Source organism: Corvus kubaryi, unplaced genomic scaffold (assembly GCF_017639235.1).
Source record: "Corvus kubaryi isolate FWS band 111438036 unplaced genomic scaffold, C.kubaryi_AGA036_p1.0 76, whole genome shotgun sequence".
Classification (NCBI taxonomy): domain Eukaryota; kingdom Metazoa; phylum Chordata; class Aves; order Passeriformes; family Corvidae; genus Corvus; species Corvus kubaryi.
The window spans coordinates 6,096,577-6,118,879 of record NW_024582063.1 but is presented as its reverse complement, the minus strand read 5'-3'; the positions used below and the strand labels follow the sequence as shown (position 1 = coordinate 6,118,879).

At 38.3% G+C, this 22,303-nt stretch overlaps 1 protein-coding gene across 7 annotated transcripts in view; it reads right to left on the bottom strand.

Annotated features, from left to right (window-relative positions):
* Positions 1–4,537: 4,537 nt before the first annotated feature.
* Positions 4,538–22,303, bottom strand: part of EPRS1 (glutamyl-prolyl-tRNA synthetase 1) — a 39,140-nt gene continuing 21,374 nt past the window's right edge. For 2 of the 7 annotated variants that reach the window (XM_042051568.1, XM_042051569.1), the window contains 19 exons: positions 21,936–22,048; positions 21,190–21,307; positions 20,706–21,077; positions 19,589–19,819; positions 18,676–18,924; positions 17,871–18,101; positions 17,289–17,548; positions 16,242–16,293; positions 15,199–15,408; positions 14,985–15,057; positions 14,141–14,220; positions 13,713–13,814; positions 12,882–13,037; positions 12,564–12,761; positions 12,031–12,204; positions 9,632–9,792; positions 7,816–7,894; positions 5,186–5,250; positions 4,538–4,910 (listed from right to left, as the gene is read on the bottom strand). In XM_042051568.1, the coding sequence (XP_041907502.1) occupies positions 4,760–4,910; positions 5,186–5,250; positions 7,816–7,894; positions 9,632–9,792; positions 12,031–12,204; positions 12,564–12,761; positions 12,882–13,037; positions 13,713–13,814; positions 14,141–14,220; positions 14,985–15,057; positions 15,199–15,408; positions 16,242–16,293; positions 17,289–17,548; positions 17,871–18,101; positions 18,676–18,924; positions 19,589–19,819; positions 20,706–21,077; positions 21,190–21,307; positions 21,936–22,048 (3,075 nt within the window). In that variant the 3' untranslated portion in view covers positions 4,538–4,759. The remainder of the gene's footprint in view (positions 4,911–5,185; positions 5,251–7,815; positions 7,895–9,631; positions 9,793–12,030; positions 12,205–12,563; positions 12,762–12,881; positions 13,038–13,712; positions 13,815–14,140; positions 14,221–14,984; positions 15,058–15,198; positions 15,409–16,241; positions 16,294–17,288; positions 17,549–17,870; positions 18,102–18,675; positions 18,925–19,588; positions 19,820–20,705; positions 21,078–21,189; positions 21,308–21,935; positions 22,049–22,303) is intronic. The other 5 variants (XM_042051570.1, XM_042051572.1, XM_042051573.1 and 2 more) reach the window with 3 other exon arrangements.

Genomic DNA, 22,303 nt, shown 5'->3' with positions numbered 1-22,303 from the left:
ATCCTGCCCTTCACCTGTCAGCGCTGCTCACATGTGGGAGCCACTTTTATAGGAAGCAGTAAAACAATAAATCAGTTTAAAGGGCAGTTCAGTGAGATTTGTCATGTGAAGACACCCTGAGGGCTCCAGTCCTGCAGGTGTCCCACCCTCAGGAGGCATTTTTTCCTGCAAAACCAAAAATAAACTGAGGTAGACTACTGGGAGTACCAGCACCTGCTACTCTACTCAGTGTCAGTGCTCTAAAAAACTGAATAAGGCCCAGACAGGAGTATAAGAAGGTGGCTCAGAACTTTAGCTGGTTATAAAAGGCCTCTCTTTTGCATAAAACTCTCCTTGCATGTCCATTCCTGCCATTTCTCTTGCCAGTAATTTTAGTACTGAAAATTCCTACTATACACCTGTGGAAAAAGACATTTGAAATCCATGTTGGGTGGACATGATTTTTAAGAACATGATGAACATGAGCTGCTTGTGAGAGTCACTGAAGATGTCCACAGAACAAGCTCCAAAGACAACTGATCTTCCATTTTAGCAACCTAAAACAACCGTACAACAACTTCTTGTACTTTCCACACATTTTAACATTGCTCATGGAAACTGAGAAAATTTGGAGGCCGTTTTCTAAACAAACGGCCAGTAGACATGGAAAATGAGGCTTAACAATAAACCCAAAGCACAGTGTTTATGTCCCATTTTGAAACCCCTGACTGTCTCAAAATCTCAAAGTAATTCTTATATGCTTCCATGGAAAAGTCAGAGTTGGGGAAAGCACAACCAGAAGTTCAAGCTGCTCAAGTCCCAGCTTGTATATTGTGCCATTTCTGGAAAAGAGTAAGATCCTGAAGCAGTAGCAGTTTTTGTCACTCATTGCAGTACCTGCTGAGCTCTGAGTGTCCCCATAGCTAACACAAACTCACAAACTGCCGCTAATGGCACACCAGGCAGTTGGGCCATAAGACCAGGTGACTTCCTTGAAAAGTTTATGATCCAGCTTTTTATTTTAAATGCCCATCTGTGTACATATATGCACACAGTTAGTTATGAGATAGGAAGGAAGGAAATCACATGAATTATGTGCAGTACAGCCATGGAGAGATAAGACAATATTGATAACCTGAGCTGACCAATTGTCCCTGCTGGCCTTAGGCTTCCCAAGGTGAATTAACTTTGGGTTAAAAACAAACACCCACCCCCCACTCTTCATCTGGATTTTTGCTCACAGGTTTCAACAGCCAAAATATTTATGTTTAAAGTCCAGTTTGTTAGAAGCCTTGCCTGCCAACATACATAATTTTTAACATTTTATCATTTGCCTACCTACACACTGCAACTTCAACTCGAGGATTCCCCTCCTCCTGCCATTTAAAGAACTCCATTAACCTTGGAGGGGTGGATTACTAGAAGTAATTACAACATTAAAAACTGGCACTTACTCATCTTCATCTTCTCACACCTGTGTTACCACTTCTATCCCAGCTATTTCTATGGTGTTTTTTTCCTTTTTGTATTAAAGTGATGTTTAACTACTTATTTTATTACCTGAACTACAGAGCATGAAAAATGAGAAATTTTTTTCAAGTTATTCTCCTTTCAGTGGGTACAGACCAAGATCAAACTTCGGAGCTCTCAAAAGTCCTGCCTCACACAAGGCTGTGATTACCAAAACAAGAGCTAAATGAAGCACTCCCTTTGCAGCAGAGCTAAAATGTTCACCTGTGCTCTATTTGCAATAAGGAGCTGCTAGCACCATGTTAAGGCAGTTCCCTTACACCCCCCTTAAAACTTAACCCAAATTTATCTGTATACAAGAACTAAAAAACACCATGAAGTTTGCAATTCTATTATAAACATAAGGCAGTATCATTTAATCAACAGCAGAGTATTATTCCAATTCATATACCTATTTTTCTAACAGACAGAATCTAGTCAGGGTCTGAAAGGTTTTTTCTATAATGCTTCACAGATAGCTCAGATTGTGCTTTTGGCAAAAGGATACTTGACATGGATGCTATCTGTCCCAGGCAAACATTAGCCTTTCTGTGGAAGATCATCACAGGGAGACCTGCATGTGAGGCATCAACATTTCAGACGCTTTAAGCCTTAAGTTCAGGAAAAGTAAGAGGGGAAAAAAAGAAGACAAAAAAAAAAGGCTGGCCTTCTGTGAAATCTGCCTTCAAACAAATCCATTTGTAGGTTCAGAGCAACTCATTTCTAACAGCAGTGTGTCAACATGTTTACTCATGGATCTGATCCAGTCAACTGGTTGAAGGTTGGCTCTTTGTTCAAACTGATAAGGTCAGAGGCTGCATTCAGTTTTGCCTTTCCTTTGTTCTGAGTTACTAACAGCTTCCACATCTCATTTTTAAAATGGGGATACTGTAGAGCATTTCAACGGGAGCTCAGTGCTCATCTATTCCTAAAAATCTGGTTTGCTCTGCCAAAAAATCCTGGCACATTCCTGCCTCTTATGCCTGAGGACATTGAAGCTGCTGGTTGCTGCTTTTCCCCTTCCCCAGCACCACAGAGGTGCTGTGGCCAATCTCTCTCCAGGCTACTCTTAGTCACCCACCACTTCAGGCTGTGAAAACATCACTGGTGTTATTGCTCACCCTCTTTCTCAAAGTATAATCCCAGCCAGCATTAGGGGCAGCACACCAGGATAGAGACCTTAAGGCCACTCCTCTGGTTTGTCAACTGAATCCAAAGATAAATGCACAGACACATCCTTCCCTAAATCCTTTGCTCATTACTACACCTGAGAAAATATCTACACAAATGCAAGATAGATGATTTTAAGATGCAACTGAAGCAAACCCTTCGGGACTAACCATAATCCAAAAAATATTACAGAGAATTTCCAACTTTCAAGCACTCTGAGCAAGCTGATCTGAAATATTTAATAATTTTTGTACTTCTCTGTGGAAAAAGTGGGGCATTATCCTAAACTGGACAGGCCAGGTTCAAATTCTAACACTCAAAATTTTGACTAGGAAGGCTGACCACAGGGATATGGGCAAAAGCAAACATTCTGCATGCCTTTGAAAAGCAGAGAAGATCTGGAAATAGCACTCTAAGTCTCCTGCACGCTTAAGACTATGGCTGCTACATAAAACCAGTTTTTTGGAAACAGGCAGCAATGTAGTCTTGTCCCAGAAAGAGTTGGGGGAGGATCTTACCGGTCCAACTTTTTAATTGCCAAATTTTCACTATACTCCTTTTAGGGAAAGGCATTCATGTAGACAGCCTTCAAACATACAGGGGAACAAAAGTAATGAGTCAAGAGTGTGTCATCCAAACACTGTTTTGCGCCAGGGCCACCTCTTTTTTTCTCAAAGCCAATCTTGTGCTCAGAGTGGAAGTAATGTTATTTTTATTTTTAAAATGATTTTGCAACTCTGTAACATCCAGCCTCCTCTGCTAGAGCAACACTTGGTAAGTGTAGGAAAAGCAAAAAACGTTTTATGAAAGATGCTGTAGATGTAACCACAGGCTAAAATCTCTAGCACTGAATTTAACACTCTTCAGATTGCCTTTGCATTACTCACTGCAGTATCACTGTCAGACAGCCATAAAGGCCAGTTTGCAAAATAAGAACAGAGCTTTGCAAAATAGCTGCAAGAAATGGCAGCCACCTGCATCTTGCTACAGAGTGGCATTTAATCCTTCAAACTTGCTTTACACAGGGTGAATATCTGGGAGGTGATTCTCTCCCTCTAGCTCTGCTCTTGTGAGACCCTACCTGGAGTGCTGTGTCCAGCTCTGGGATCCTCAGCATGAGACAGACATGGACCTGTTGGAGAGAATCCAGAGGAGGCCACAAAAATGCTCAGAGGTCTGGAGCACCTCTCCTGTGCAGACAGGCTAAGAGTTGGGGTTGCTCAGCCTGGAGCAGAGAAGGCTTCAGGGAAACCTTAGAGCACCTTCCAGTACCTAAAGGTGCCTACAAGAAAGCTGGAGAGGGACTTACAAGGGCAGGGAGTGATAGGACAACGGGGAATGGCTCTAAATTGAAAGAGAGCAGGTTCAGATTAGATAATTAGGAAGAAATTCTTGACTGCGAGGGTGGTGAAGCACTGGCACAGGTTGCCCAGAGAAGCTGTGGATTCTCCATCACTGGAAGTGCTCAAGGACAGGCTGGAAGGGGCTCTGAGCAACCTGATCTACTGGAAGATATCCCTGTCCACAGCAGAGGGGTTGGAATGAGGTGATCTTTAAGATCCCTTCCAAGCCATTCTATGATTTTATGCTTTTATGAAAACATTCCTTGAAAGAGCTGGCTTCAGAGGGAGTTTTCTAAAGGTAGTAAATACTTTGCCTACAGGTGAGCAGCAAGTCTCTATTGAAAAACGTGCAGGTCAGATTAAAAGCAGATGTTTTATGTAGAAAGTAGACGTCAGCACGCTAAACTGTACTTAATTTTTATGACATTCTCTCCAACCTTTCAGGCAAATACATGTGCCAAACCAGAAACAAAGACATGAGCAAAGGATGCCTATTCCTCCCCACTGAGCAACACAGGAAAAACCATGACAGTATGTTACAGCTCACAATACATCTTTATTATTGGAGATCTTTACAGAAAAGTCTGTGAATTACTGCTAGCCTAAGACTGACCATTGGGGCGCTGGGTTGTGGTTTATGGCTTTGTCTTTGAATTCTTTAAAAAGTCACAAAACCGATTGAAGTTTAAGGGGCTATCTCAGTCTTATTAAAAAAAGTTCAATTCACAGATAAAGGAGAAGGTTCTTTCACTAGTGATTTAGTAACTACGACCGAAGAGGGTGTAGAACTTGGCAGGGTTTTTGCCGCACACACATCTTGCTCCAGGCTGGAGTTCACGGAGAGGCTGGAAAGGTATGCAGAGGCTTTTTGCTCCCATGGACGGGGCACCAGGCTCAAGATCTTGATCCCTGCAATAAAAGGGTATTTCTAAATAAATATTCATAAATAAATGTTTCTATTAAAAAATAAAAGTGCAATAAAGTGTATTACACATGAAATTTTAAACCCGCATTAACTGTCCTGAAAGTTCCAGAACTAAGGGAAGTAAATATATTGAATTATGCAGGACAGCAAGACTCTGTACATAAGTGTTATACCCAGAGGCATCTTGCATTCCTGTTTTATAGTCAAAACATTTTGATTTTGATCTTGGTACATACTCTCAGGTTCAGTTATATTTTACCTGGCAGTGGTCTTCTTGATCCAATCCTCGCACTCAATTTCCCCACAGAAAGGGATTTGTACAATCTGAAGAGAGGAAGGGAGAGAAAAAAAACCAACAGTTAAACACTGAAAAAGTCACCTTTGTCTCTGGAAGATTCCTAAACCTTCAGATCTCATATACAGATCTCAAACTGGGAAAAGTTCCAATTGTTACAATTGAATTTTAATAGCTCTTTTTCATCAGAGAAGTAGATAAGCACAGTCATCCCTCCACAGTGCAGTATGGAAAATCCTAAATAAACCCAAAGCAGCATTTAAATTTAAACCAACTCTTTTTAACCAAATACACTGGAAAGTATAAACACTATTTTCTCATGAAATGTTCTGTTTTTCAGGAAAAGTTTAAAACTTTCAAACTACTGAGCCAATGCTTGCCTTACACACTGCAAGACAGTGCCCTCCCAACAAAGTTCCCATTTTAATTCCATTACTATGAATTTTCATTTTTTCTGAGCATACATATTTTAAGAAAACAGAACTGCCAACAGCACATTTTTCTGGGGACATGGGGGTGGGTGTGCAGCTTTCAGCAGTTTCCTTCACTTAGCTTAACTTAAGAAAACCAAGAGAGTAAGGCTGAAATGATAATGTCACCCACTCCTCTCAGTACTACTCTTAGCTATTGTAGCAGATCTCTTGCCCCTAGTTTTATATTCAATTTTACTGACTTTTATGTTTTTTTTAAATGACTTTCACAAAGACAATTCAGTTTGCTACCAAGAGGTAGCATTACTGTTAGAAAGACACCCTCTACAGACATTTGAACACGTGTGAAATGCTGATAGCTGAGGGCAACATCAGCTGCTAAATTGAGGCTTCATTCATTTTAATTCTACCCAAAGTGTGAATAAGGTTTACCCAGTGTGTCTTTCTTTCACCTAACTTACATTCTTACTGCAAAATTCTCAATTTGCCATTAACTGGAACACACCTTTATTAGACTTCACTGTACAGTTTCACTTTCTTGGAACTAAAAAAAGGAACTATTACCACTCTTCTACACTGTTCTTGCATTAACCTTTTGTTAGTGAAATGAAAAACAGGCCAAATTTTTAAAGAGTTAAGAGTCTGCAACTCCATTAAAGGAAAAACAGCAACAGCAATTAAACAGGAGCACTGCATCTTACAAATTTTCCTCTTAAACAGTAGCCAGTGCTAACAGAATGTAATTTCAAGTAATTCAGAATACATATGCTATAAAATTATGTTAATACAACAAATATAGGTAGAGAGTGAAACAAACACAAAATGACACATTTTTTCAATATTTTTTCAATTCAGATATGCAGCTCATAACAAATTTGTACCACCTAAATACCAAAATGGTGGAAGTATTCAATGTAAAATCTAAAATTATTTGTTCACATCTCCAAGCTTGACTACATTTAGATTAGAGTTCTCAGCGTTATGAAAATAGCTGAATTCTCTTTGTCATATCTAGAATCTAGCTGCACACAACAGTGAGTGTTGGACACTGAAGACCAGGCATTTTACTCTCTCCACATATGTACTGCATCTCTTAAGACTTTTAAAAGAGCTTATGTTGTCCTCAGCTGTTTCATTGTCTTGAAAAGAGTCAAGCATCATTTCAGAGTGCTTTTTAAGTCAGAAGTGAAAGACACATGCTGGCACATCTTGAACTCATAACACATGAGAGCAGTAACACTAGCTGAACATCCGTGCACAGCACAATTATGTGTTAAGTAAAGACTAAAGACTTGTGGTTTAGTTATGTGGAGGAAAATAAGGCAGTACCACTATACAGAGAATGTCTAAGACAGGTACATCTTCAGATTGTCAAGCATGCTAAATGAGTCTCTCCTCTGAAGTTCATCATTATTCCTTTAAATATTGTTCTAAATTGAATTTAAGTGCAATAGAAATACAAGAAAATAGTATAATGGAAGGTCAAGGCTAACCAGGAATAACTTAAAACTATTTTTGAAGTTTAACAGAGTACTTATGGATTCTTGGCACTGGTACGTTTTTCATCAGGAATTTTGAAATGTTCAGAGTCGATCTAATTGGTACACAACCCCCCGATCTCTCCTTATAAAATACACAACCTTACTGACTAATGTTGGGGATCCTGTCTCTTGAACACACTAATCTAAACACATAAATTATTTCCCAACCTGACCTGTGACAGAATTTCAGGCTTAAAAAATTCTGTCAGCGGATCTTTGTAAAAGAAACAGCAGCTCAGAAGGCTTAGCCTCTCATCTGAACTTCAATACTTTTTCCCAGATGTCTCAATCAGTAGAGCTCACTCATCCACACGATGGGTAATTGTTACTATCAACCCAAGGAGGTTTCTGACAATGTACCCGATGGCTTCTACTCAGGTCATAAGGGTAAAACTTCCTTGACGTAAACAGCTTGGACTTCAAACTCTTACCTGGACCTTTATATGAGACTTAATAAGTGTTTTGTCACTGTTTGCATTAGAATAATGACAGTGAGGTTATTGTGACCTGAATGAAATGTTTACATCACTCTGTCTTAAAAGCATATTCTGATAAAACCATTACTAAGATAAGGGCTAGAAAGGGTGTGAAGCACAAGAATAGAAGTAGTAAATTTCCTTACTTTTCCTGAATCAAGCTCTTTTTGAAAGTCCTCCATATTATTGGCCACCACCATATGACTTTTTAGGTCCTCGGACGCTCTAAGAGAAGGAAAAAAAAATTAAATCAGGGCAGATTTATTCACATAAACTCACTGGCCAAACGAGCTGAGTTTACAGTCAGTCAAAACAAAAGGTTACAAAAAGAGCTATATCTCCATTAGAATCTTCCTAATCAGGATATGTCTTTCTACCACTTCTCCTCTCAAACAGATAAAACTTTGATTAATTGGTGATGATGGGATGCTCTTCAGATTGCTGCACATTTCACTGTGTTAATTCACACTGTTGTGCATGTCAGCTAAACACTGACCCGAAGCAGACAGAAATAAATACTATAGATGCATATTTTTCTTTTAAAATTATTTTCTAAATCTAAATCACAAGATGTTTTTGAACGTGTTAGATCAGGTCTCTGCTGTGAGAGCACCTGCTTGTGTTTTCCATGCAAAACTATCAGTGAGGAGTGCTCTTTGCTATCCCTTTTCTCCTCAAAATAGTGCTACTTTTCTCCTGTGTTTTGCTTTCCATCTGCTTGAAAGTGTTTATTGATTTAGTGTTATGCAAACTGCAATGAAACAGGATCCGTCTAATGATCTCCAGCCAGCTATGGAATATATCCCAAACAATTTAAATACAAACCAACGCCCAGCAGCAATACAAGGTACCTGTCACTTATCAATAGGTAAAAATATTCTGCCTGTAAACAATTTGGATGACCAGAGAAGGAAATAGAAAAGCTTATCTGCTGCAGCACTGCATCAACTCCCTGTTCTTCTCAGTGGACTTATGAGCAACAATCTGCTCTCAGACCTGTGAGGGACTTTGACGTTTGCAATAAGGGCAAAAAACAGTTCCGAAAGTATTTGATTGCTTACAAGAAAACAATCCTGTGAAGGTCAATAGGGTCTTAAAATACACTTCTGAACATAGAACTTCCGCTACTGAAGTTTCTTGGACAGCTTTGTCTCTTTCAAAATTCCACACCAAAAGCATCTTTCATGAATAAGTCCTGTACATAGGATCATGGAATTATTTAGGCTGAAAAAGACCTCTAAGATCATTGAGTCCATCCACCAAGCCAACACTGCCAGGCCCACCACTAAACCACACCCTTAAGCACATCTGAATGTTTTCTGAACACCTCCATGAATGGGTATTCCATTACTGTGCTGGGCAGCATGTTTCAATGCTTGACCACCCTTTCAGTGAAGAAATTTTTTACAATATCCAATCTAAACCTCCCCTGGCTCAACTTGAGATCATTTCCTCTTATTCTGTCACTTGCTACTTGGGAGAAGAGACCAATTCTCATGTGACTACACCCTCCTTTAAGGCAGTTGTAGAGAGCGCTAAGGTCTCCCCTGAGCCTCCTTTTTTCCACGACAAACAACTCCAGCCCCCTCAGCTGCTCCTCACAGGACTTGTGCTCTACACCCTTTACCAGCTCTGCTGCCCTTCCTTGGGCAGTGCTAGGTCATTGGGACCTATTTATGGTCTATTTATGGTGCATTTGCTTATCAATAATACACCTGAACTCACTGAAGTATTTTTTAAAATAAGTTCACAACCTTTTACCTTCCATTTCATAAGAAAAACAGGCAACTTCTATTGCTGTATGTGAAGAGGTTTAAGAGGCAGAAAATTACACGTTGCAAACAGAAAGATGAGCCTAACTTGTCTTCCTCCACAGAAAAACCATTAATGTGTAACCATTAATTCTGACAGGTAAAGTGCATCTGTGATTAGCACAGTCATTTACTGTAACTCTCAATTTACCTGCTGTAAAGGTTTGCATGGATCTCCTCCAAGATCTGCTTAAGTTTCTCTTCCGCCTCATGTTCAGACAATGTCAGCTTCTGCCCTGTGTCCCTTCTAACAGCCACAAACTGTTGGCTCTTCATGTCTCGTGGTCCCACTTCAACCCTGACTGGGACACCCTTTGTGGAAAAGAAAAAATGATAAGTTATGATGAAGAAGTAATTCTCAGAAGAGTTCATTTTCTCTCTCTCTCTGTAGCTTTTTGTTTGTTTGTTTTAAAGTCCAGTCTTAATACAGACTCACTTCACAAATTTAAGTTTCTTTGAAAAACAAGTCACCAAATATTCCAAAGCTTTTATGCATTTCTGTCTTTCCCAACCACAATCTCTTCACTTGTGTATTCTACCTTGCTTCACTAGCTCGGAGACTTCGTCAGTGCCAACATTCAAGTAATACTGAAGCACCACTGAAAGTGAACTAAGTTATCCCACATATTGCAAATCAAATTTCTTAAGTCTGAACAATTAAGACTTCTATAGTAATTATAATGTTCTAGTTCATCCAGTAATACATTTAATTCTGTTTTCACAGAATGCTTTCAACAGCATTTCAACAGCATTCAACAGGTGTTGTATTAACAGCAAACAGCAAAAGTTCTGTTAAATACAGCCCCAGTATCAACATTAATTGCATAGGATATTTGACTACAAACAGCTAAGTGCTTTAGCAAAGCTTTTATGCTTTATAAGCTTTGGTGATAAGATGTAATTTCTCATTTCCCATATACCATCAGACAAAAAGATTTTCCATTTTACTGGAAAGAGTCAGTTAAGAGTCTACTGTGTAACTTACTTTCTCTACGTCCTAACACGTATCCCAAAATGTAAACATTCTTTCACAGGAAATGAAAAGAGTAAATGCAAATGTATTTTGGAGGATTCTTTCCCCTTCCTCAAAAGAAATTGAATCAGTAAGTTTGTAAGCTAAAACCATTCCACAGTGTTCAAGAGACGAACAGGAGAATCCCAAGCTTTCTATGCATTGTGTGCTCTGGAATCTCCTCCAGTTCATGGATTCCAAATGATTCCCTATACTCCCTCTCCCCCCACCACCTTAATTATGCTAAAAAGGTGAATAATACAGTAAAATCCATCTGAACAGTGAACTATCTACTACTGCTACAAAGCTACATGAAAAGCCATTCAAAACTGTTATTAACAAGCAATTCAAATGGAACATTCTGGTTTATGACCCACAAAACGTTATCTCCACAATAGAAACTTAGAAGAAAGTATCCAGTACTTTTAATTAAGTAGTATTAATTGTAATAGTATTAAGTGAAAGAATACCTCATGGTCACCCAGGAAGATTTCCCAAGAAAGCAATGGTAATACCAGACATTACAGAAGAAGTACCACTGACTTGCTTTTTTTAGGAGGTAACATCAGAAATCTGCTAAGCTAAAAAGTACATAAGGCAAAATATTTTCCAGTTAATTCTTGTACTTCTTATTCCAGCACCTTTGTATTTTTTGTATGAAATTCCTCATACACCCAATAAAAGGAGTGTACTGTTCCTGCAATTAGCCTGAAGATGCAGTTTAGGTATTATGCTGGACACATTAGCAGATTTTATAAAAAACATCTAGTTTGTCCCATGCTGTGCCTCCTTGAAAAACCTAATTTTATTTAGGAAGTTTTCCAACATGGATGCATGGTACTAGAGCTCCATTAAAAAAAAAACAGGTTACACAAAGGGAAGAGAACTTGGAGACAATGGGAACTTGGAACAATTTTGGGTCACCTCTATCATGTTACTTTGCAGATTAACACATTGAAACTAATTTTAAATTCAGAACAAAAATGCAATTCTGTAACATCACTCAACACATCACTCGATTTCTAATTACCATTATTACCATTGTTTCATTCTGCTTGCTATTTTTGTTTTATAAAAGCCTCTTACCCTGGAGGTAGCAGAACTGTTCCTCTCAATTACTATGTGAAGGAACACGGCAATTTTGAAACAAAAAAATTGCTCCTTTCTTTGCTGACACTACAGGTTTATCTTCTCTGTTCCACTGTATGCACAGAAGGCACTGCTGTGAGCCAGGACACACTGCAGTATTAGTGCACGTTTTTAAACATGCAAGTAATTTATGCTATTAATTTAAATTTCTAGGTATATAAGTAGAGCCTTGGAAGTTTAAAAATCCCTAATGACATGCAAATCCTAGCAAACAGAACAAGTCTCAGAAAACACCTTTTCTTCATTTATTAATGAAAGCAATCACTGATTATTAGGCAGCAATTCTTAATTTACAGAACACATTTGCCTTCAGAATATAAGGCACACATAGCATACCTCATATATACCCCTCACCTAAGCTTCAAAATACCTTCTGGAAAGAAATGTACCTTAAGTTCCCAGTGGTTGAACTTCCAGCCAGGTGAGTAGTTGTCTCTTAAATCAGCCCGGACACGGATGCTGACAGCAAGCAGCCTGGTACGATATTCATTACATTTCTTCAACAGAGCCTCTCTGTCCTCTTCAGAAAGGGAGTTTGTGATACCACAGGGAATAATTACAACCTGCAATAGAACAGGACATGTACTTTATGCTACAAAAAAATCAGCTCATAGTTATAAAGAACTTAAAACCAATATTGTGGCCTTATATTCCAGTAATTTCTTTCATGCTCTCAGAAGTAAAAGATACATTTCCCTTTTCATACTAATGACACAGATAACATTACTTTACATGGATGGGCTATCAAAAGGGACTTATCCACCACAAGTATCCTAATGATTTGTATTAACTTCATACAGCTACTCTGTAACTAGACAGCTCCATCCTATATTAAGTATTCCAGCTGCCTGATACGAAATGCTCATGAATTCCAAGACAAGAAAGGAAAATAAACTACCTAATTTAAGGCATTTTTACACACCTGAATACAGGCTACACGAGGTGGGAGTACCAATCCCATGTTATCTCCATGAATCATTGTCATTACACCAATAGTCCGAGTTGTAATGCCCCAGGAATTCTGATAAGCAAACTGTTTTTCTCCTGGTTTCTTGGGATCTTCAAATACAATTTCAAACATCTTTGAGAAATTCTGCCCTAGATGATGCGATGTTGCTCCCTGAAATAGATGCACACAGAAAATTCTATTCAATGGAAAGTTAAGTCTATCAAGCATCAGTTTAAATATTTCATCTTCCTATATTTAATGAAAAAAAAAAATATTTTAATAGGTAAATACCTGGATAGCTCTTCCACTGGCAGATATAAATGCCTCTAAAGTGGTTGTATAATCCCCCCCAGCAAATTTCTCCTTCTCTGTCTTCCTTCCTTTCACAACAGGTATTGCTAAGAGATCTTCATATACCCGAGCATAGAGATCAAGTATCTGCAGCACCTATGAGGAACAAACTGTCTTCAGAATTACTCAGTATTTTCCATTTGTTACATCGTGAAATATTTTTACATGACAGAGTCTGAAATCTTAAAAATCTAACACTTTTTCAAGACTTTGTTTAAAAACTAAGATTTCTTCAATTACTTTAAACTTTGGATGTTATTTTCTCTGAATCAAAAAGCAACAACTATAAGTCATGACAGAAAACAAGAAGAGTCACAGCAGAAATGACAGGCCAAGAGTCATATTGACTTCTAAATTCCACCTAAAAGCCTGAACATCTGCTACATAAAGATATGCCACAACACTCAAATGAAACATGTGCCTTTTGGGCAAAGGAAGTGTTAAAACTCCTAGCGGTAAATATGTGAAGGCATTATTTAAATTTTTAAGGAAAATTGATTTTTAAGTATTTTTAAGAAAAATAATTTTAAGGAAAGTACACACTATGTATCACACTCTTCAAACTCCCCATACTGTTTGTAGAGACTGAAGCCTCAGAAATGGGCTACATCTGAGAAAAAAAAAGGGTTCTATTATACTTAGCATTTTTCACAAGGTCTCCCAAAGAAAAGAAGAAAGATTTCTATGAGGTCCCAGTGCAAAGATTTGTTTGCATTGCTATGGAGTAAGGTAACTTCCTGAAAGGAAAAGCACCAGTGCATTTGTTTTTACCTCCTCTGCTGCCTCTTCATATGTTGCAAATGCTGTGTGACCCTCTTGCCAAAGGAACTCACGAGTGCGAAGGAAAGGCTGGGGATGTTTGAACTCCCAGCGCTGGAGGGGCAGAAGTAAAAAACTTTAACACTATGAAGTGTCAAATGATTGTTAAAAATAATGTTTATAAGCAAGTATTAGAAAATTCTCAATAAAGATAAAAGAGCCAACTATTCAGAGATTTTTACATAATATAATCAACCACATACATTGATAAAGAATGTCTTATTAAAAACGCTGAGAAAAACAAATCATATAAACCATGGCAATAATTTTGCCTTGAAATATGTGCTGTGATCAGTATGATCATGCCAAGCCCCCAGAGAATAACTGTCCCACACCACACTTGTGGTAAGAAGAGGTACTCAGAAATTGTGTACACATACCACAACACTGCACCACTGATTAAGCTTGATAGGAAGATCCCTGTGTGACTGCACCCACTTTGCATAGGAAGGATACATGACTGTAAAAAGAAAGCAGCTTTGAGTGTCCACACAATAAAGACATTTATGTCAAACTTTTCTTTTTGCTACAGATAAGCTTAACATTCTCTGCTGTGAGTACTATGATTTTACGTTAATTTCCTTTAAAATACATTTTTTGTCTTAATACGTAGTATTTTCAAAGGAGTACTTTCACTTCATCCTCAGTCTCTGCAAAAGAGCTTGGTTGCTGCTGCTCAAAGTACAATCCAAAGCTTATTATTCAATGACACTGTGTTTGAGTCACTGGCTTACAGTACAGTAAATACACCTGGATTCACAAATAGGAATTCACTGACCTCAAGATTTCAGGATGCTATACTAGACCTGACTCAATTAAAAACTCATTCAGCCTCAGATCTTAAAATGCTGGTTTAAATTACTCAGATGAACAGTCAAAACATATGCAAAACTGAAGTGAATTATGAGTTTAAAAAATTTTCTTATAAACACTATAAACCAAACAATCAAAAGTGTTTTCAGACAAAGTAAGTCAGTCTTCAGGATAGTAATTAAAAAAAAATCCTGAAGTCTGCATTTCCTAGAAGAGTCTACTTAAGGGAACATACAGCGTGACATTTGCTATAAGCAGCAGCAAAATTAGGTAATTTTCCCGAAGAGTTACAGAAAACATTCTGAAAAATGGGGGCTTCCACTTTTCAAAAGGGATTCTCATCTATCAGCTATACTACACCTAAAACTTTACATGTAAGTTCACAGCCAAACTACATGAAAAGAGGCCCACCTGTTTCACTTGTGGGACGTATAGCAATTGGTTCAGCCAGCTCTGTTTTCCCAGACCTTGTGACCCAAGCAACCTAAAAGAAGGAGGAAAAAAAAAATCAAACAAAACAAGTTTGGAAAAAAATCCTCCAACCCTAAACTGGCTTTCATACCCAGCTGCAGACTAAGTGGTTGGGTTTTCTTACAGTCAGATTAAAATGGATTTTGAAGCATACCTCAGGAGCGAAGTCAGCAATATGAGACTTCTCTGTCTCGAGGGCAGCCTGGGACACGAACATGGGGAAGTAGCAGTTTTCAACTCCAAGTTTCTTGATCTCTGCATCGAAGAAGTCTTTGATAGCTTCCCAAATAGCGTGAGCCCAAGGACGAAGAATGTAACAGCCACTCACATCATAGTATTCAATCATCTCTGATTTTGTGATCACCTTGCAAAAGATTAATCAGATGCTGAAGTTCCAGTTTGTACACAGAGAACATTCAGTAATTCAAGTGTGTGTCATGCAATTCAAGAAAAGTCTCCTACTTAAATGTGCTCAACTTGTTAGCAGCTAATATATACTTTAAGGTAGCTAGAGAACACTCACTAGGAACATTAAGTTTAATAACAGTTGTGAAAAATGTGAACACTTAACTAAAATTGAATTTCATTAATCCAAGTAAGAGACTACAGCTAATTTCCAGGAACCAAAAAACTGCACTTTTGTAAGAAATGTCTCTAGCTCATGTCAGAACAGATTCCTTAGAGTACAGGCAAAAATTATACTACTGAGAGGAAATGTATACCACTGACACCTATTTCCAATCTCTCATAACAAGACTAATCAAAACTAATCATCTCTACTCTGGTTGTTTTCAATCTCACAAGCCAGCAAAATTGTTCAGTATCAACAGATATTAACTTTTGTTATGCATCACCTTGAGTCGAATTAAAACTCTCAAGTCTGCAAAATTCCTAACATTTCAATTAAGTTTTGTACACTTAACAAAAGAGGAATCCAGGTATGAATCAAGAAAATCATATATATATATTATATATATGGGGTTGGGTGGTTGACACTCAACCTTTTTACAGTTTCTTAAATTTATTCAGTTCTTTAATCAAAGGCACCTCTATTTAAGACCATGATAACAATGTAAGATATAAAAAAGAGCAAGTACTTTGCTTTTTATTAAAAACTTAAACAGAAATATGTAAATCCCAAACAGACCTTGACTTTAAACAGAATGAAATAATTAATTCAAATTGATGTGCACTTACCTGAGAGAACCACTCAGAAAGATTTTCTTCTTTTTTAGCTTCTAGACCCAGCCTATGGTATGACAAAAGAAACAGATTTTTGCTGTTCAGCATTTAGCAGTGAAATTTATCCTAACCCTTTCTTTTTTCTCTTTTTTGGGAGGGCAGGAGGTATGGCATAATAAGGTGGAACAGAAGGTTTTAGTTTTGCATCAAAAGGCCAAGTTTTGGCTGAAGGGAGTTAATAGTATTTCCTCACCCTAACAAGAATATTTAATAAGAACAGCTCCATTTTTTTACTACTGTTTGAACCCTACTAATTCTCACTATGAGGGTATCAAAGAACCTCACAATGACACATTAAAAAGAAACAATCACCAGTAACCAGTAAGAACCTAAGATTAACCAGACCTGTGTGTAAGCTGTTTTACTCTTTATTTTAAACATTTCTTACCCTACAATTTCAGGAAAGGTATGCAACTTGAATTCACCATTCATGTGAATGTCAGTCACACTGTTTGAGACAGAAAACTGACCCTACCATCAAAATGAAGATAACCAATTAAACTACAGGATTCTAAAGAAGGCTAAACTCACCAGACTCAAATGACAGAAGACAAAAGTAAAGGTTTTGTATCTCTACAAACAGAGAAGCTTAAAAGGTGGGAAATACTTTTTTTTTCTGGCATTATTACTATACAAAATAACCACACCTCTGTCTCTAATATATGATTTATGTATATGAAACATGAAATACATAGTGCTGCATAATACATGCTGTAAAAAGACCTCTAAACTTTCAGCAAGACACAGCACCACATTTATAGAAGCAAATAATGAAGCACAGAAAGTTCTCAGTGACAGTAACAGTACAGGATGTGGAGGTACAACTGACACTAAATAAACTTTGGTAACCTGCTTTTGGCTTGATCTTGAACATGAAAATCAACAGTTATTCTTCAAATGTCCACACTTTCAAGTAAAATGAGACACCTATCAAACTCTAAATCTGAACAGAGGTAGACAGTTGATGTTTCTATCCAGAAAGATTAAAGATTGCATCTTTACCTGGTTTGTTTCTTAGGGCCTTGGCCTTCTCCTGATCCATTCGATGAGCGCTCATTACCACTCTGCCCTTGCAAAGGTTCTTTTTTAGGGCCATCATTTTGCTTCTGTTGCTTACTCTGCTTTTCAGACTTGTTCTCCTTCTCTTTCTTCTTTTTGTCATCTCCATCACTAGCAGACACTGGTTTATAGTCAATTCCTGCAACAGACTTATACTGGGCCTTCAATTGAAGAAGTTCTTTAACAGCCACATCTATCTTTTCCTTGAAGGACAAAAAGAAAAAAAAATTTAGAGAGAAATCACAGGAATAATATGACTCCATCAAAAAACCAAGATAAAAGATCTATATGGCACAATGGACATTTGCACAGTGTTAGGGGAAAAATGTGCAAAAGCTGGTACTTTAATGTGTTAACGTTTTAAAGGACAGGAATAATTTTAAAAGTACAACCACATCTCAGAAGTCAAATGCTGCCTATTCTAAAGATACATTTCTAATTCCCATAATCGCACTGAATTTCAAAGAGATTTTTAGATTTAAATACATATATTACATTCTTGCACTACAGTGTATATGTTATTACCTTGTCTGCTTTTTCTGCTTTTAATCTCCTAACTTCGTCTCCTTGAAGAGCTACTTTGCTAAACAGGGCTTTAGCTTCAGGAGTGTCTGGACCACTGGGTACTGTGTTTGATGTCTGAGGCAAAGCCCCCTGAGCTGCTGGTGGATGTCCTGGCTTGTACTCCTGCCCAGTCTTTTCCTTGTAGTCAGCTTTTAGAGAAAGGAGGAGTTTCACTGCTTCATCTATTTGATCCTGTGTGGAGGGCAAATAGCAAGATATACTGGTGAGAATTAAAGAGAGAACTGACCAGAAGCATTGATTATCAGGCTATGAAACCAAGCTAACCAAACAACAAAATAGCCCCCCAAAAAACAGCCCAGCACCAAAACCAATTCTGCAAGGTAGAAATACAGGCAGAAAAAAACCTCCCAGAAGCACCTAAAAAACGGCAGGTTTGTCTCGTGTTCTTTTCCCCAGCCATCACTGAATCTGTCAAGTTTTGAAAAGTCTTGCTATTGCTGCAGCACACCAGATATTTAAACAGTCACTTGTCCCAAATACAGCAAGAGAAAGTAAAATACATTAAAACCTTCTGCAAGGTTGACATCTGCCATGCTCGAACCTGTATGTCTACATATGAGAGGTGAAGTTTGACTTTGTATATCTGAGTCAAGAAAGTATTCAGCATCAGAACAGTCTTGTTTGGCATTATCAGAGCATGCATGACCTGGACCATAGGGGAATTTGATCACTGCTTGGTGAAAGATTTCCCCCCAGTGGCAAAATGTTTTCAGTGTTACAATTGCTCACTCCAATGCTATTGTACCTTGGAAGCTTTCTCTGCCTTGAGTCTGCGTACCACCTCCCCTTGCTCAGCTACAGTATCATAAAGTGCTTTGCCATCCACTAAGCTACAGGTTGCCAAGTTACTGCAGCAGACAGGAGATGGAAGTGCAGTAGAAGATATACAAGGAGGGGTTGAGGGTGGATTTCCAGGCTTGTACTCTTGACCTGTCTTTTGTTTATACTCTGCTTTTAGGCTTAAAAGAATTTTCACAGCCTCATCTATTTGTTCCTGAAGCAAGAGAGAAAGAACAGCAGTTGCAGATAAGGGTAGAAATAACAGAGGTGTAACACAATAGCTGAGATAACACAAGCTTTACTAGAATGGCACTAACACAGCTGTTGTAATAAAACTTCTAGAGCTATCCTGCTAGTATAAGTTCCCATTATTAAGTTCTGTGGTAAAACTGTTTAGCCAGAATACCTACAAGTTGTACACCAAAGGACCAAATCAGGCCAGATATGTAAGGGCTGATTCCTGTGCCATGAAAGCCTCCCATTTAGGTGGCTTAGTCCCCTCCAGTCATAGCAGTCCATGAGTTGCACACTGGAGAATAGCAGCAAATACACAGACTCTGAATAAAGAATGGTTCTTTGGTCATCATCAAATAACTCCCAAATTTATTATCGCCCTTCTGGCTCCAAGTTACAGCCTTCTTTCAAGTTAATGCCTGTACTCTGCTTCACTTATCTTGTATCACTAAAAAAAGAACTTATTTTCCATGCACTAACACAAAACTCATGCAGTCAGCCATATCATCAGCTCAAGATAATTTGGGAAAGCACTTCATGGAACTTGCTTATATTTTGCTCCTCAAATTTCACAAAACCTGCCATTGGGTTTTAGTCTAAACTGAAGACACTGTTCCGCTCAGAAGTATCCACAGGTAGAACACCTTTGAAGCTTTCTCCGATTTGAGCTTGCGGACCACTTCTCCTTGTTGAGCTACTTTGCGGTACAGAGCCTTGCTGTCTACTGGACATGGGGACGGAAGAGTGGGAACAGGAGAACACTGAGGAGGGACAAAGACCACAGGTGGGCTTCCAGGCTTGTACTCCTGGCCTGTCTGTCTCTTGTATTCTGCCTTTAGGGATAAAAGGACTTCCACAGCAGCACCTATCTCATCCTGAAAGAAGAAAGGAAAGGGCAGAAAGAGGGAGGAACAAAGATACAGAGACATAAGACTCTCCAGTGTACCATAAATACTACCATAAAAAGATCTGCAGTCTATGTGCACCTATTCCATTTCCTCAAGTACTTAGTAGAGCTGTTCAGAGAAGTTTTCTCTACTATTTTCCTATTTTAACAAAGTAACTCCTCTTATGGGATATACAACCCTAACTGTCCTAAGTAAAATTATAGCAATAAATTAACTTAGATCTTCCAATTTATTTCGATTTTATGGTCCCACCAAGACACTACTACTACTAACATTATTCAACCACCAGGCAAACAAATGTTATTTCCATCTTTTCTTGTTCTGCATTAGAAAGAAAGGAAATAACACAGCTAATAGCAGCTACGTTTGCCAGGTACAGTTACAGAGAGGTAGATGTCTCAAGAACATCTGTAGTATTTGGATCTTTCCTTTCTGGTTTTGGGGCTTTGTTTTAAGGTCTAACCAGAAACAGTCCAAACCTTTAAAGTCACATAATTCGACCATATTGAGTTAAACAAATGCAGAAATGCTGCAGGGCATTTTAATTCCAAGGACCCAAGCTGGATACCTAATCAGCTCATGATGTGGGGTGAATCCTGTCCATATTTCAGAGCAGCAGTCTAAGAAATATGGGAATTCACTTGCGTCCTTATGAATACTAACACAAACTTGGTCATACAAATCTAACTGAAGAAGTAAGTATTGGAAAACACAAGTTTTGACAGAACAGAGCCCAGTCCAAATGATGACCACTATGGAAACCTGGATCCATAAGCACCCATTCATCTCCACAGACACAGAACAATGGGCTATGCAAACCCAGACAAAACCAAAAGATTAGTTTAATCATCACCTTAGATGCTTTCTCAGCTTTCAGTTTTCGGAGCACTTCTCCTTGTTCTGCTACTTTATCATACAGAGCTTTACTGTCCAGGGTACCAGAAGTCTCAAGCTTTGATGACTGTGCAGTTCCAGATACTGGAGGATTTCCAGGCTTATACTCCTGGCCTGTCTTCTCTTTGTATTCTGCTTTCAACGCCAGCAGTTGTTTCACAGCTTTATCAATATCTTCCTTTGCTGCTTTCTTAGCCTTCAAGTCACGAACTACATCACCCTGTGCAGCCACCTTGTTGTAGATGATCAGGTGACCTTCAGACATAGTACAGGCTGGAGGAGAGGCATGTCCAACAAGTGGAGCAGATTTTCCTTTTACAGCTGAACTAGCCTTAAAAAAAACAAACAACCAAAAAACCCACAAGTATTCAGCATGATAATCTTGTACAACAATAGATACATAGTAAGACATCTTTTGGTACTTTTCTAAATCACCAGTTTACCTCTTTCTTTGCAGTTTCAGCTTTGGTCTTCTCTTTTGACCCAGATGTTGGCATTTCCTTAGTGTGTCCATCAGGGATGTAAATCAAAATGCATGGGGCATCTTTACAGCTGTAAGGACTATAAAAAGATTTATAGAAAACACAACAGTAAAGGAAATACAAAATAAATGTCAAACATTTATTGAAACAAGTGAGCTACTTTCTAAAAGATGCTCTTGCACAACTGCAGATTTATCTTTGTACAAAGCTGTAGTTGCCCAAATTTACATAATTGGGGATCTGCACTGATTCCTCTTACATACAAGTTCTCCTTTTTTTAATAATATTTATGAGTACGTTTATGCTATAATTGCATGTAGATGTTTAGATAGCTTGTTGAAGAAGTGTTACAATTAAGTAGTACATGTACACTCTAATTGGAAAACCGCCTGCTTTATTCCATAGCACTGCTCCTTAATTTCTATACTTCAAGTCACAACAAAACCATGACCTCTTTACCAAGTCCAGGTCAGCTCGGGTGCACCAGAAGTGCCACATACTTAGCTTAAGACAGTTAGAAGAGGCAGGAACACACAGAATAAAAGCCATGCCAGTCCACAGAAATATTCCACTGAAAGATCATGGTAAAGGCAAAAATATTTGCAGGAGACATTACTCTTGCCAACGTGTGAGTGTGAAAACACTAGAACACTGCAAGCTAAAGCAAATTCTGTGAAGTCTGTTTAGGCCATTCTCAGGTAGCTTACCTCACTGGCTCATAGGGCTGATCACAAATGAAGAATCCTCTCCTCTGAAGTTGTATGATGTCTCCTTTTTTTAACTCCTTAAGGCACGGATCACCCAGCATCAGTTCTTCTTGCTGTAAGTGTTAGAAGAAATCAGTCCATGTCTAACAGAGCAAAGGAGTCGTAAGAAATACAGTAGAGCTGTAGAAAGATAGTGGTGATTTTCTCCTTTTCAAAGTGTCAAAATGTTATTTAATTCCAGCAGCAGAACAAGTACTAGCAAGAAGATGCCATATCATTAAGTATGTATCAAGACAAAAACTCAAACTATTAATCTCAGATGTGTAAAAGCCAGGTAACACTTAAGAATAAACAAGAGTCATATTTTA